We start from the raw sequence: 14,464 nt of genomic DNA, 5'->3' as shown, positions 1-14,464 counted from the left end.
ACAGAAACACCAGCCCAGCCCATCTGGGACCCAGACATGAGGAAGAAGCAAGAAAGGAATATGGGGCAGCCCAGCCATCAATCAACGACCATTGGGCAGCTCCAATTCTCTCTAGCTCCTTTCCCTCTGAGACTCTGAATACTTCATTTAGCAACTGCTGTTGTGCACTTCCTGAGTGATGACTCTCTCCTGGGTCCCAGCCATATGTGGAAAATGAAACTGGCATGGTACCCCCCAATCTCAGAGCCCACAGAACATAAAGAGATACATATTAGCCAAGTGCACAAGGAATCAAGCAGAATTCCCAGAGATCCTGGGAAGTGCTTTGAAGGAAACCAAGAAGGGCGTGAAGAGAGGAAGTAGGATGGCATGGAGGAACCGTCTTAGATACAGGGTCGGGAAAGGCCCCCTTAACGTTTGAGCAGAAACCCGAGTCAACAGAAGCAGCCGGATTATGTGAGGAGTCAAAAGGGAAAATGTCAGGCAGAAGGAACAGCATGTGTAAAGACCCTGTGGCAGGAAATACAAATGAGGCCCACTTGGCTGAGTCAGGATGAGGAGGCTGGAGTTTTGCCTGAGGGCAAGGGGAGACCTTGAAGGAATCTAAGGGACCTGGGTGAACCAATTCTATTTGAGTTTTTAAAAGGAACACTCTGTGGCTCTGCCTCTGTGGTCCCTTTGCTCTGAGGGTCTAGGCCTGTTTCCTTCTGTCTTTTCTATACCGAGCGCACAAAGATGTGTGCTGGGTATGTGACCTCCAGACCCTCAGCTGAGCCTAAGCAGGTTTCAAAGGGGCATGGGCTCAGAGAGGCCTGATGAGCAGCCCCATCCCCATAGAACCCCTTGGCCCCAAATCCGTGCCCCTCACATCAGAGGACCTGCAGCAGCCCCATGCCGCGCCTTGGGTTCAGAGTTCACTGTCAGGATTGGTGGCACAGAAATTCAGCTTGGAGCGTAAGAGAGGCCCTGCTCTGGGGACAGCAGGCAGAGTGGTGGCCCCAGGTCCCGAGCAGTCCAACCCAGGGTCTCTGCTGGAGCCATCGCCTGCTATCTTGTTGTCCAAACAACCAGCTGATGGAATGTTATGCTTTTCAAACAGTTGCTATGGACACAGACTTAGGCTGGAAGCAATTCGGACCTTGAATTCATCAGGATAACGGAGCTGTCATAAATGAAAAGGATCCTGGAACCTCAGCCTTGTGGCCAAAGCCACAGAATGTGGCCTCAGGAGTCAGATTGAGTCACACCAGCACCCGCCTTGCTCACCAGCTGAGGGCCTAGAGCAGTTGCCTTTTGCCATTCAAGGTGCTTTTTCTCATGGGTGTATTGCCTATTTGTGCATAAAAATTATACCGGAACTTGGCAGTGGCTTAAAACAATAAACATATATTATCTCATCCAGTTTCAGAGAGTCAGGATCCCCGGAGCACCCTGAGTGGGGGATTCTGGTCCAGGGTCTCCCTGAGATTCCAGTCAAGTTGCCAGCAGGGACAGCCACCAGCCAGTGTCCTCACTGGGGCTTAGGATCCATTTGCAAGGTGGCTCGTCCCATGGTTCTGACGTTAAGGCGGGCTGCCAGCAGACCTTGTTCCTCCCCACATGGACCTCTCCTGAGGGCTGCTTGGTTTTCCTCACAACATGGCGGCTGACTTCCCCCAGGGCTGGAGGTCCAAGAGAGCAAGGCGGAAGCTGCAACGTCTGCTCTGACCCACCTCAGAAGTCATTTCCACAATCTCCTACGGGTTACACCGTCAGCCCTGGCTCGTGTTGCGGCAGGGGAGTGGCGGGGGTGCATACACAGGAACGTGAATACCCAGGGATGGGGGCCACTGGGGTGCGTTCGGACGCTGCCACCGGGGACTCCTCACCGCCACCAGGAACACCTGTGTTGAGGGTGAAATGAGTTCACATACGGGAAGCACCGTGTATTCAGTAAGTGCTCAATAAGTGATCACTGTGATGGGCTGGAGTGGAAAAGTGCACCATCCTGTAGCTGCCTCACGGTCTTCACCATTTCTAGGCATCCCCCTAGACCTTCTGCAGGTCTTTGATTTAGCAAAAGCTACGGGAGCCTCTCCTGCTGGGGACCCAGCAGTGACAGAGACAGACCCTGTCCCTGCGGTTCCAAGCTCTGTCAGGCCTAAATCCGGGCAGTGCTGCAGAGGGCTGGCAGGTGAGGTGCTGCCCCGGGGGTGGGGCCAGCCTCTGCAGAGGGAGCCCATGCGCTGAGACTGGAGGAAGCAAGGACAAGTCACGTGGTCAGAGGGGGACACAGCATTGCAGTCAGAGCCACAGGAAGAGCGAGAGCCCCAAGATGGGAGTTAATGACCCGTGTTCAAGGAACAGGATGGAGGCCCAAGGGGGTAGGGGCAGGAAATGAAGTTGGAAAAGCAAGAAGAAACAAGATGAGTAGGAAAATTGGCTTTGAGTCTAAGGACCATGGGAGCCTTGTCGTCTGGGGGAGAGGCGATGGGGGGGCCAGCCCCGGGCAGGGCTGTGATGGTGGTGAGAAGTGGTGGGACTCTGGGATATCTGGTGGAGTTGTTTTGAAGGATTTGCTGTGTGATGGGTTGTGGCGCTGAGAGAAAGAGGCGTGGAGGATGATCCCGTGAGGTTTCTGACCTGAGTAAGCAGGAGGATGGGGCTGGCATGAGCGGAATCGGGGTAGACGGTGGGAGGAACAGGTTGGGGTGGGTGGGAAATCAGGCATTCGATTTTGGACCTGTCAGACATCCAGAGCGAGATGTCAGGGAGGCAGGGATAGGCGTCTGGCGTTTGAGAGAGATTGGGCGGAAGATGTAAATTTAGGATTGTCAGATAGAGGTGGTGTTTAAAGCCATGAGTCTGGATGAGATCAGCAGGAGAGAGAGGGTAAAGAGAAGCAAAGAGCACCCAGTTCCTCGAGCAATTAGAGGTCAGAGGAAGAGACGCCAGCAAGAGAGAGCGCCGGTGTGGTGAGGAGTGTAGGAGGGGAATGGGAGGGGTACTCAGAGATGAAGTCACGGTGGAATGCGGCCTGCCTCCCCCTCCACCCCTGCCCCAGACAGCGCCAGGTCCTGGAGGCTCCACAGGACCCATTCTTTTTTCCTTCCACACTTTTGCCCTGCAGAGGCCTACGGCAGTGGCTATGCTGGCCGTGGACTGTGGTGAACGTCCCCAGAATGTTGTGTCATTCCACCCACATCATTCCAAGCTGTTCATCTCTGGGCTCACCCTCCCATGCCCTGCTCTAGTTCTCTGTCTCTCTCTTAACACAGTTCACTCCCGAGAGAACTATCCCCTCCCTTCATTTAGACACTCTGTCTCTGTTAATATAATCTTAGACTAAACCAGCCTTTCTGATCCCAATGAATACAGAAGACAGAGGCAAGAAGTATGAAGGGATCTGAGCTGGTTAAAGGGAGCAGCTGTCAAGAGGGGAAGTGGGTTTGTTATTGTCGGGAAAAGGGTTTGGGGTTGCATCAGCATGGGCCTTGACTGCCTCACCAAGAAGTTTGAACTGAGGAGAGAAGAGGATCCACAGAAGGTTCTAGATTAGGGGGATGATGCAATCAGGTGAGTTTTGCATCAGGAAGAGCCATGCTGGGTTCCGTTCCTGGCCTTGTCCCTAATTAGCTCACAGGCCAACTCTGGCTCCAGAACAAGTGGGGATCACGCAGGGGGGCCCCATTCTGTGTGGATGAGGGTAGCGACAGCAGTCACTGTTGCACCACAGAGCAGGGAGCGTTCCAAGGGAGGCAGCAGCTCCTCGACTTCCTCCATGTTTCCGTGAGGGCAATGAAGCTTATATTAATGAGAGATAATTATGGGCACCCGGATGGGCCTAAGTATAGCTCAGAGACAAAGGCAGCGCAAGGCTGCCAGCTGCTTCCCCTGCAAGGCCCAGGCCTGCCTATTTTAAGATTTCCCCAAGGTGAAGCTCCTGCCACTGCTAGGGGTTGGGCGGCTGAGGCACTGGCTCCCAGGGTCCCAGGAACTCTGACCAGGAGTGTTCAGAGGGAATCAGCATGGCCAGATGCCCACAGAACCCTCCCTCAAACATCCACGGCCTGATGGTGGAAACAGAGGCCTGGGTGACCAGTCTGCGGTTGCCCCAAGAGCAGAGCCAGGATTTGAATCCAGAGGCAGCTGCGTGCCCTTTGCATGATGCTCTGCGACATCCCTGCCCCAGAGGCATCGGCTTGTCCGCAGGAAAGCACAGTGAGGTGAGGAGGGGAGCATGACTGATGTTCATTAAGCCCTATGTGCCAGATGTTTTCCATATGACATCACAATGAATCCTCATCATAATCTTGAAAAGGATCCGCATCCGCAAAAGGGAAACTGAGGCTTAAGAGGAGTGATTGAATTACTGAATATCTGTCCGTAAGGAGGGAAAGAAATAGAACCCAGTTATGTCCTGTCTTAGGGTTAGGTTCCCCAAGAAGAGATGCTGAGGAAGACAGGAAGTCTGCTGGGAAGACCTATGACAGGTGGGGGGTACAGGATCGGGCAGAGGGAGGAGCCAGATAGAGATACCATTACAAGAAAGGTTCCACTGATCCCACGGGCAGCTCTGGGTCTGGGATGGCCCATTAAAGTAGTTCTGAATTGGGAAAGGGAGCCAAGCTTTGGTGCCCATACATCAACCAGTTACTGGCTGCTGGCTGCTCTGAAAAGGAGTGTAACCGTGGGTGAGGCATCTCCCTTTGGCTGAGAGTAAGTCCTAGCATTGCCCAGTGTGAACTGTAAGCAGCCAGGGTTTGGCCACTGGAGACGTGAGTGCCTCCATCTTGAAGAGGGACCTGAGTGGCCATTCCGGTGTCCACTACATGTTCATCCATTTCCAGATCCTTTCTAATTCCTCTGGCCCCCGGATGAGAAGAACCAGCCCTTGCCCACAAGGAGATTATGGGAATATGGACTCATGTTCTTTGTGGGACTGACAAACTAAGGGATGCTAGGGGGCAGGGAGACCATACGTGCTAATGAGGAAGGAAAGAGTAAGTGACCAGTCCAGGAAAAGTTGAAAAACCCCACCTATTTAAAACCTGTAGAAACTGAATGGGAGAAAACTATTGCAAATCATATTATAAGGGCCAGAATATATAAAGAATTCTTGGGGTGCCTGGGTGGCTCAGCCGGTTAAGGGTCTGCCTTCAGCTCAGGTCATGATCCTGGAGTCCTCAGCGGGGAGTCTGCTTCTCCCTGTCCTTTTGCTGCTCCCCCTGCTCATGCTCCTTCACTCACACTCTCTCTCTCAAATAAATAAAATCTTAAAAAAAAAGAACTCCTACAACTCAACCACAAAAAGTGACAAATCTCCCAATTTTAAAATGAGTGAAAGTCTTAAATAGACATTTCTCCAAAGAAGATACGCAAATTGCCAATACGCACAAGAAAAAATGCTCAACATCATTAGTCATCGGGGAAATGCAAATCAAGACCGCAATGAGATACCAGTTCATACCTACTAACTGGGTATAATTAAAAAAAAAAAAACCCACATACACACAAAAAAGCAAAACAATAATTGTTGGTAAAGACGTAGAGAAATTGGACCCTATATGTTGCAGGTGGGAATGTAAGATGGTGGGAAACCATTTGGTGGTTCCTCAAAAAGTTTAACAGAATTAGCATATGACCCAGCAATTACATTCTTAGGTATATACCCCCAAAGAATTGAAAGCAGGGACTCAAACCAGATACTCGTGGGCCATCGCTTCTTGATTGCAACCTCATTCACGATAGCCAAAAGCACAACCCAAATGCCCATCAACAAATGAATGGACAAAACTGTGGTCTCGGGCGCCTCTGTGGCTCAGTGGATTAAGCCGCTGCCTTCGGCTCAGGTCATGATCTCGGGGTCCTGGGATCGAGTCCCGCATCGGGCTCTCTGCTCAACGGGAGCCTGCTTCCTCCTCTCTCTCTGCCTGCCTCTCTGCCTATTCGTGGTCTCTCTCTGTCAAATAAATAAAAATCTTAAAAAACAAAAAAAAAAACTGTGATCTCTGCGTACGTCCGGATATGATTCGGCCATAAAAAGGGATGAACTTCTGGTACATGTCATAATCTGGATGAACCTTGAAAACATTATGCTAAATGAAATAAGCCAGATACAGAAGGACAAATGTTGATTCCATTCATATGAAATATCTAGAATGGGTGAATTCATAGAGACAAAGTGGATCAGAAATTACCAGGGGCTGGAGGAGAAGAGAGAATAAGGAGTCCTTGCATTTAATGGTTACAGAGTTTCTTTTTTTTTTTTTTTTTTTAAGATTTTATTTATTTGGCAAAGAGAGACACTACAAAGAGGGAACACAAACAGGGGAGGGAGAAGCAGGCTCCCGCTGAGCAGGGAGCCAGACATGGGGCTTGATCCCAGGACCCTGGGATCATGACCTGAGCCAAAGGCAGATGCCTAATGACTGAGCCACCCAGGCGCCCCATAATGTTTATAGAGTTTATGTTTGGGGTGATGATGAAGAGTTCGGGACATAGATAATGGTGGTAGTTGTACAATGTTGTGAAGGTGATGAATGTCAATGAACTGTACCCTTCAAAATGGCTGAAGCGGCAAATTTTTATGTTATGTACATTTTACCACAATTAAAACAAAATACATAGGAGATAGGTAAATCCACAGAGACAGAAAGCAAACGGGTGGTTGCTGGAAGCCAGAAGGAGGAAGGGACAGGGAGTGGTTGCTCATTGGGTACTGGGTTTTCTTCCGGGCTAAGAAAATGTTTTGGAACTAGATGGAGGTTACACAGCATCGTGACTGTACTGAATGTCACTGAATTATATGCTGTGTTACGTGCTTTTCGCCTCAATTTTTTTAAAAGAGGAGGAAAAAAAACCTGTGGGGAAATAAAATCCATGAGATGATGCCAAATAGGTACTCAGGAGGAAATGTATAGCTTTTCCAATGAAACATATATTAGAATATTAAGCCTCAGAAAATAAGTGAATTAAGTTTCCAACTACAAAATGTGGACAGGGTGTTAGAGTATCTTGGACCCCAGCTTTAGGAAGGGGAGCTGGAAGAGGCTTCTTCCTGGAGTTGGATTTTAAGTTCTAGAACTATACTATCCAATATGGTAGCCACTTGCCACATGTGATGTTTACATTTAAGTTAATTAAAATTAAAAAGGCAGCTCCTCAATGACACTAGCTGCGTTTTAGGTGTTCTATAGCCCATGTGGCTGGTAGCTACCATATTGGACAGGACAAACCCATGGGACAATGAACAATAAACCAGCAAGCAAGGAATATGTGAATTTCCACAAGTGTTGAGGACTATGTAGGAAATCCAGCAAGGTAATGAGTTTTGTTGGCAAGGGGAGCGAGGGACGGGGGACGAGGCTGGAGAAACTGGCAAATACTAGACCATGCTGGGCCTTCCAGACCTCCACTCTGCTAAGGTACTGCCTCATGCTGTCCCACCCTCCTGACGCCCTGTTCCTCTGCTGGCAATCCTGGCCCCTTCCCTTGCAGACCTTCTGTTTCAGGTGAGCCAGTGGGCTGTACCCTGGGTTGAGTCAAGAGACCCAGGTTAACGGACCTGGAGTGGCCTTGCTGTGAGGCCTTATGCTGTCCCTTCCCCAGGCTGACACTCTTTATCTCCAGCAAGCTATGTGGTTGGAGCTGACAGTCAGAGGTCTACAGAGAATTGCTCTCCAATGACCTTGAATGCCAGGCTCAGGAGTCAGGCATTTGTCCCAAGATCCAAGAGGAACCACCGAAGAGGAAGAACACTAGTGCTTTGGTATTTTAGCAGAATCACTCCAGCTGCAGTTTGGAACATGCAGGGGTCTTCGAGTGGACACTGAGGGACCAGGGAGAAGGCTATTCAGCTGTCCAGGTGAGTGGTGGGAGGGACAGAGGCAGAGGATCCGGAGAGGAAATGGCACCAGGAGACACAACCGAGGCAGAATCACTGTGATTCCGTGACTGTCATAGCTGAGGTTTCCCAGACCTTGGGCCTTTGTTTAGGCCCAAGACAAAGATTCAAGACTCAAGGGCAAGTACCTCATTTGGGATGAGGCAGCACAGTGTGGGAAGGGAGAGGTAAGTCAGGGAAGGGAGTGTTATCAGGCAAGTGACCACTGCAGAAAACTGGAACTCATTCCCACTGGGCAGCTTCAGGAGTCCATGTAGAGCCCATGCCTCAGTTGTCCCACCTGAAAGGTAGAGGAGCTGGGGTATTTATACACCAGCTCCCCAACAGACACCAGTTGAGAGCTGCAGCTGGTTTGGGGGTGAGTGTAGGGTTGTTAAGTCTCTGGCAATTCCTGCCAGCCACATGTGAGCAGAGCTGGCTCCAGCAGCTAGAGAACACCCTCCACCACCACCACCACCACCACCACCACCACCACCACCCCCCTGCCGCCGCCTCTCACAGGGCTGCAGAAGCTGAGAGTCCCAAGTCAGTCTTGGGCACCACAGTGATGAGGCCACAGGAGATACAGGGTGGGGGAGAGGGGCACTCATAGTCACCTGTATGAGACTGTAGTGACCATAGTCGCTGTAGTGACCAACTGTTCATGAGGCCCGTATCAGGCTGTTGTTGAAAGACACAGAAACCCAACTCAAACTTAAGCAAAAAGTCTCAACTGTCGTATGGGATCTTACCAAGATCTCAACAAAGGACTCCAGGCTGACGCTCCGCCAAGCACACAGCCCTAACAGAGAGAAGGGCACCTTTTTCCGAAGAGTCCAGCCATTCCCAGGGCCAACTCTCATTGGCTAGGGAGGATCCTGTTCCCATCTCTGAGCCAATCAGTGCTCAGGGAGGCAGGGCTCTGATTGGCCAGACCTGGGTCATGTGTCCACTCCTAGGGTTCTTGGATAGGTCTGGCTCCACCTAGACTACAGGATGTAGACTGGGGGGGGGGGGGGGGAAGTGGATCATTTTCCAGGCACCCTGGGCATTGTTGCCAGGGAAGGACATAGAAAGTCAGAAGAGGGAAGAATTCAGGGTGGTGCCTAGGTGCCTGGCTTGAGCCCCACTGAGTGACCTTGAAGCATTTTGCTGATTTGGGGACACCATATGCCCCACTCAGAGCCCTGGGAGGCACTGACGTTTAAAGTGGAGTGGAAGGACAGACACGCGGGCCCCACAAGTCAGAGAAAGGGACTTTTTTAAATAATGAGGGCCCAGTCACAGGAAGGAAAGAAGTTGAGAGTTTATTTGTGGTCATTAAATCATCTGGGTCTCTAGAGGACTCCCTGATGGTGGCAGCCCCCACTCTCCCTCCTGTAACCCTGGTGGCACCTCCAAGACAGGGACCCAATTCCCCCCACCAGCCAGGTGCGGGGCCTCATCAGTCAAGACCACCACCAGATTGTGGCCCACGGTTTGTACCCCAGGGAATGAGAGTGTGCCAGCATTTCACAATTCACTAAGCACTTGCCCGCTCTTCCCTTTCTCTTGGCCCCGTTTGACAAACACAGTCTGAGGCTTAGGGAGGCAGCCATGGTCCCAGGCTCACGTGGTCCTGTTGGGGCAATCCTGAATTCCTGGGGATCAGAGGCACCTGTGATGTGATATTGAAGCCAGCTTGGGCCTTGGGCTGAGAGAACTGGGTGTGGTGTGCACTTCAAGGCCAGCGCCCGGCCACTGTCTTCTGCTCCTGGTGACCAGCCCTCTCCACCTCCAGCATTTCTGAGGCGTCGGGCCCCTGCCAAGCCCACGAGCCAGCAGGGCTGTGTTTGCAAATCATGTCCTCAGTTTTCAGTATCTGGCCTTACTTGAGTGGGCATTGAGGACATATGGCCGCACATACAGTTCTCCAGCTAGAGAAACAAGGAGGCTGGCCCCTGAGCCCGGGGATCACTGCGGCCCTGAGGGGCTGTACGGAAGCCAAGAAGGGATATGGGGCTGGTTTTGCTTGAAATTGTCTTCAAGAAGAGGTTTGCCCAGAGGGAGCCGCTGCTAGCTGGAATGGAGAGGGATCCTTGACTTTCTGGAACCCTGATGGGGTGGCTGGCGTTGAAGTTACCTGTTTCGCCTGGGCTAGAAGGATCCCTCCCAACCTTGGTTTCCCCATCTGTAAAATGGAGATAATGGCCCCCCACCTCTTGTGGCTGTTGTGAGGGTATGGGGTAATGAAGTTAAAGAGGTCAGTCAGGGGGCGCCTGGGTGGCTCAGTGGGTTGAGGCCTCTGCCTTCGGCTCAGGTCATGATCCCAGGGTCCTGGGATTGAGCCCCACATCAGGCTCCCTGCTCAGCAGTGAGACTGCTTCCCCCTCTCACTCTCTGCCTGCCTTTCTGCCTACTTGTGATCTCTGCCTGTCAAATAAATAAATAAAATCTTAAAAAAAAAAATAAAAAGAGGTCAGTCAGTGGACATCCTCTCCAGCTTGGAGATAAATGCTCTCCTGAGCCAGCTGGTGGGAGCAAAGATCCAAGGATGGATGTGACAATACTGTGGCCTCCAGGATGGGGTCCATCAGGCTCCTAGAGGCAAGGAGGGTGTCTGGCAGGGAGACGGAGAACTTGAGCCAGGTGGACCCTGCCGAAGTCTCATGGCTTAAGAAGGCTTAGGGATAGTTGATCATGAAACATCTAGGTCCAAGGAAATAATCCTCAGATCCTTGAGGTTGTGGGGCTGGCCAGCTTCCCGGGACAGTTGCACGGCAGTGCTGCAGAGGACTAGGAATAGCTGTGGGGTCCCCCACTGCTACTGCCACTGGACCCACTGTGTGACCCCAAGGCAGTTGTTGCCCTCTAAGGGCCTCAGTTTCCCCACCTCTATGATGGGAGTTTCACCGAGGCCAGTGTTTTTGACGCAGTGTTAGGTGGGATCTGGAATTTGCCTTAAGAGCTGCTCTGAGGGGTGAGAAGGAGTCTCAGACACCAGAACCCATTTGGTATATTAATTTCCTGTGGCTGCTGTGACAGATTTCCAAAACTTACTGGCTTGAAACAACACAGATTTATTATTTTACAGTTATAGAGGTTATAAGTCTACAATGAGTCTCAGGACTTCAATCTTTCTGGAAGCCCTAGAGGAGACTCTGACTCCTTGCCTCTTCTGGCTTCTTACAGCTGCCCACATTCCCTGGCTCATGACCCTCATCCCCCTCTGACCTCCGCTTCTATCATATCTTCATGCCTCCCTCCTAAAAAGACCCCAGATCTGTACCCCTCCAGATAATCCAGAATAATCTCCCCATCTCAAAATCCTTAATCATATCTGCAAAAACCCTTTTAATATGTCAAGTAACATAATCAGAGATTTGGGGGATTAGGACCTGGGCAACTTTTGGGAGCCATCATTCTGCCTACCACGCTTGGCTTCTGCCAGAGCCTGTGCATTCGGACCTGGCGCAGTGCTCCAAGATCTCTACCCCTACTGCCCTTGTTCCCACTTGCTCTGTTCCAGCCACACTGATGGCTTTCATATCCTCAGCACACCAGGCACACAGTCCATAGCAAGCCGTGGGACTCCTCTGAGTCGAGCTGGTGGTGCGTACAGGCCTTAGAAACCTGGCTAACCTCCCCTCTGCTTCGTGGTACAGATGGGAAGACTGAGGCACAAAAAGGAAAGGTACTTGCCCAAGTATTAAGACTGTTTTTTCCAGCATGGGCTTGGATGGAAGATCTATACAGTCCAATAGTCTGATTTTACAGATGGGGAAACTGAGTCATGGCTCCACCTAAATGCCACCCCGACGCAGGGCCTTGTCCTGTCCACCCAGTCCTGAGAACGAGCCCCAGTTATAGAACTCACTGAGAACTGTTCAGGCTGACTGTCATTGATCTGTTCCAGCCATAAATGATGAGCTAATGAGCTTATTGGCTTCTCTGCTGTTTGCAGCCCCGGGCGCCTAGCCCAGAAGTCACATCAGTAGACATCTGATGAGGGACAAAGCAGATGTTTATAGAGGGTGTGCATTTGATGTAGGTAGGATTCCTCTGCTAAAGTGAGAGTTGGAGAGTACTGCCCTCAGACTCAGGTGAGATAGGCCCTACTCTTTAGAAGGCTTCTCTGGCCCTCTTTCAACCGTGCTGAACCACTCATAGGCAAGAGTGTTCCAAGGCCAAGAGGACATGCTCACCCAGAGCCACACTCTGGATACCGGGGACTGTGGAATTCCCTAACCAAATGGCCCCAGGCCTGCTTCCAGGGCCAGCGTGGGATCTTCCCATGGGTGGCCTGCACTGCCCATGGGACTGGGCCATCCCTAGGCCTGAAAGCACATGGAGTGAACTTGTGGTGCATATGGGTACGTGGCTCCTTGTAGCAAAGGATAAGTCAGAGATGGGAGGAAAACAGGGTGAGCCACTCCCCCCTCCCACTACATTCGATCGTGGAATTTGATCTGAGTTCAGACTTGGCTTTCCAGGTTATTATGAAGACATGTTCATCAAGGTAGGATTTTTTTTTAACAGTTTGCCAGCCTGAGCTGTGACTTGGATTGACACACACGGTATGTGGGTCTGTGTTTGTCTTCTTGTCCTCCACCCGGCAGTGTGAAAGGTAGGCCAAGAGTCCTCCGAAACCCTTCCAATCGTGAGATCTGTAGGGGTCTGGGTGACATTCCTGGCACCCTGTCCCCTCCAAATTCAGCTGATTTCCTCTCTGTTTTCTCTCCCCAGGATAGCTGCTGCCTGGGAAACGCTACCCGGGTGCCCCGCTAGGGCAACGGCCCCTGCCCTGAGGGCCGGGATCATGAAAGGCCTCGGTGACAGCCGCCCTCGCCACCTCTCCGACAGCCTGGACCCACCGCACGAGCCCCTGTTCGCAGGGCCTGACCGCAACCCCTACCTGTTGTCGCCCACAGAGGCCTTTGCCCGCGAGGCTCGCTTCCCTGGCCAGAACACTCTGCCTGGGGATGGTCTCTTCCCCCTCAACAACCAACTGCCACCTCCAAGCAGCACCTTCCCCCGCATCCACTATAACTCCCACTTCGAGGTGCCAGAGGAGAGCCCCTTCCCCAGCCATGCCCAGGCCACCAAGATCAACCGGCTGCCTGCCAACCTCCTGGACCAGTTTGAGAAGCAACTGCCCATCCACCGCGATGGCTTTAGCACGCTCCAGTTCCCCCGTGGTGAGGCCAAGGCCCGTGGTGAGAGTCCTGGCCGCATCCGCCACCTGGTCCACTCGGTCCAGCGGCTCTTCTTCACTAAGGCGCCCTCACTGGAGGGCACAGCAGGCAAGGTCGGTGGCAATGGCAGCAAGAAAGGTGGCCTGGAGGACGGCAAGGGCCGGAGGGCCAAGAGCAAGGAACGGGCCAAGGCTGGGGAACCCAAAAGGCGTAGCCGCTCCAACATCTCAGGCTGGTGGAGCTCTGATGACAACTTGGACGGCGAGGGTGGCGCCTTCCGCAGCAGTGGCCCAGCCTCTGGGCTGATGACGCTCGGCCGACAGGCAGAACGCAGCCAGCCACGTTACTTCATGCACGCCTACAACACTATCAGCGGGCACATGCTCAAAGCAGCCAAAAACAACACCGCTGAGCTGACTGCCCCACCACCCCCTCCCGCACCTCCAGCTGCCTGCCCCAGCCTTGGGGTGGGCACTGACACCAACTATGTCAAGCGGGGCTCCTGGTCCACTCTGACCCTCAGCCACGCCCACGAAGTCTGCCAGAAGACCTCAGCCACCTTGGATAAGAGCCTGCTAAAGTCCAAATCCTGCCACCAGGGTCTAGCATATCATTACCTGCAGGTGGGTCCCTCCCATGGTTAGGGGTAGAGTAAGGAATGTTGGGGAGGGCCCCTGTTCTGAGACTTAGCTGGACCACAGATTTACTTGGAAAGTTGCCTCATTCTGGGCTCCTGTGAGTAAACGCCTGTGAAATGGGTGTCTGGTGGTACCTGCTAATAAGGGGATTTCTTCCACTGGTCATGCTTTCGGCAGACACTGATTAGGCTTCTTCGGAGCCCAACCCAGAGTAGGTACTAAAATGTGTACCTGCCCTCTAGAGGACAAATCTGGAAGCCCTGCCCTCCACCATCCTCAGAGGACCAATTGCATGGTGTTCTACATGCCAGCCTCCTGCCTGCTAGCCCTACCAGACCAAGGGCTCCTTGAAGACGGGGACCACATTAGAAGCAGCTGTGTGCCCCGAAGGCCCAGGACAGGGTTGGCAGAGAGAGAGTGCTCAGGAAATGTGAGAAGAGAGAGGGCTAGAAGAACAGATGGACATTTTAAGTGAACAAAGCTAGAAATAAATAAGACAGAGTCCTGATTATCAGGATACTGGGAGAGAAAGATGCATGAACAGATAGATAGGTCACATCAGTGTGAGTGGAGTGTGATGGAGATCAGCATGGAGGGCTGTAGGAGGCCCTAACCCAGCTTGGGGTACTAACTTTCTCCTCCCAAGTGTTAATGTTTATTGAGGAACTTAATATGCACTTTGCAAAGCCACACTCCCGGAAAGCAGCAGAAGGCTCAGCGACATCTCTGTTGCTATGCATTTCCCTGGGGCCCTCGAGAGCAAAGCCAGGGGCTAAGAGCTGAGTGTG

General features: G+C 52.1%; 1 protein-coding gene across 3 annotated transcripts in view; it reads left to right on the top strand.

Annotated features, from left to right (window-relative positions):
- The window catches only part of DLGAP4 (DLG associated protein 4), a 192,912-nt gene that overhangs the window by 98,144 nt on the left and 80,304 nt on the right, over window positions 1-14,464 (top strand). For all 3 annotated transcript variants that reach the window (XM_059133301.1, XM_059133303.1, XM_059133302.1), the window contains one exon: window positions 12,590-13,661. In XM_059133301.1, the coding sequence (XP_058989284.1) occupies window positions 12,663-13,661 (999 nt within the window). In that variant the 5' untranslated portion in view covers window positions 12,590-12,662. The remainder of the gene's footprint in view (window positions 1-12,589; window positions 13,662-14,464) is intronic.

The sequence above is a fragment of the Mustela lutreola genome, chromosome 9 (genome assembly GCF_030435805.1).
Source record: "Mustela lutreola isolate mMusLut2 chromosome 9, mMusLut2.pri, whole genome shotgun sequence".
Taxonomy (NCBI): Eukaryota; Metazoa; Chordata; class Mammalia; order Carnivora; family Mustelidae; genus Mustela; species Mustela lutreola.
Note: the sequence above shows the minus strand (reverse complement) of the source record. Positions and strands in the feature narration are given on the sequence as shown.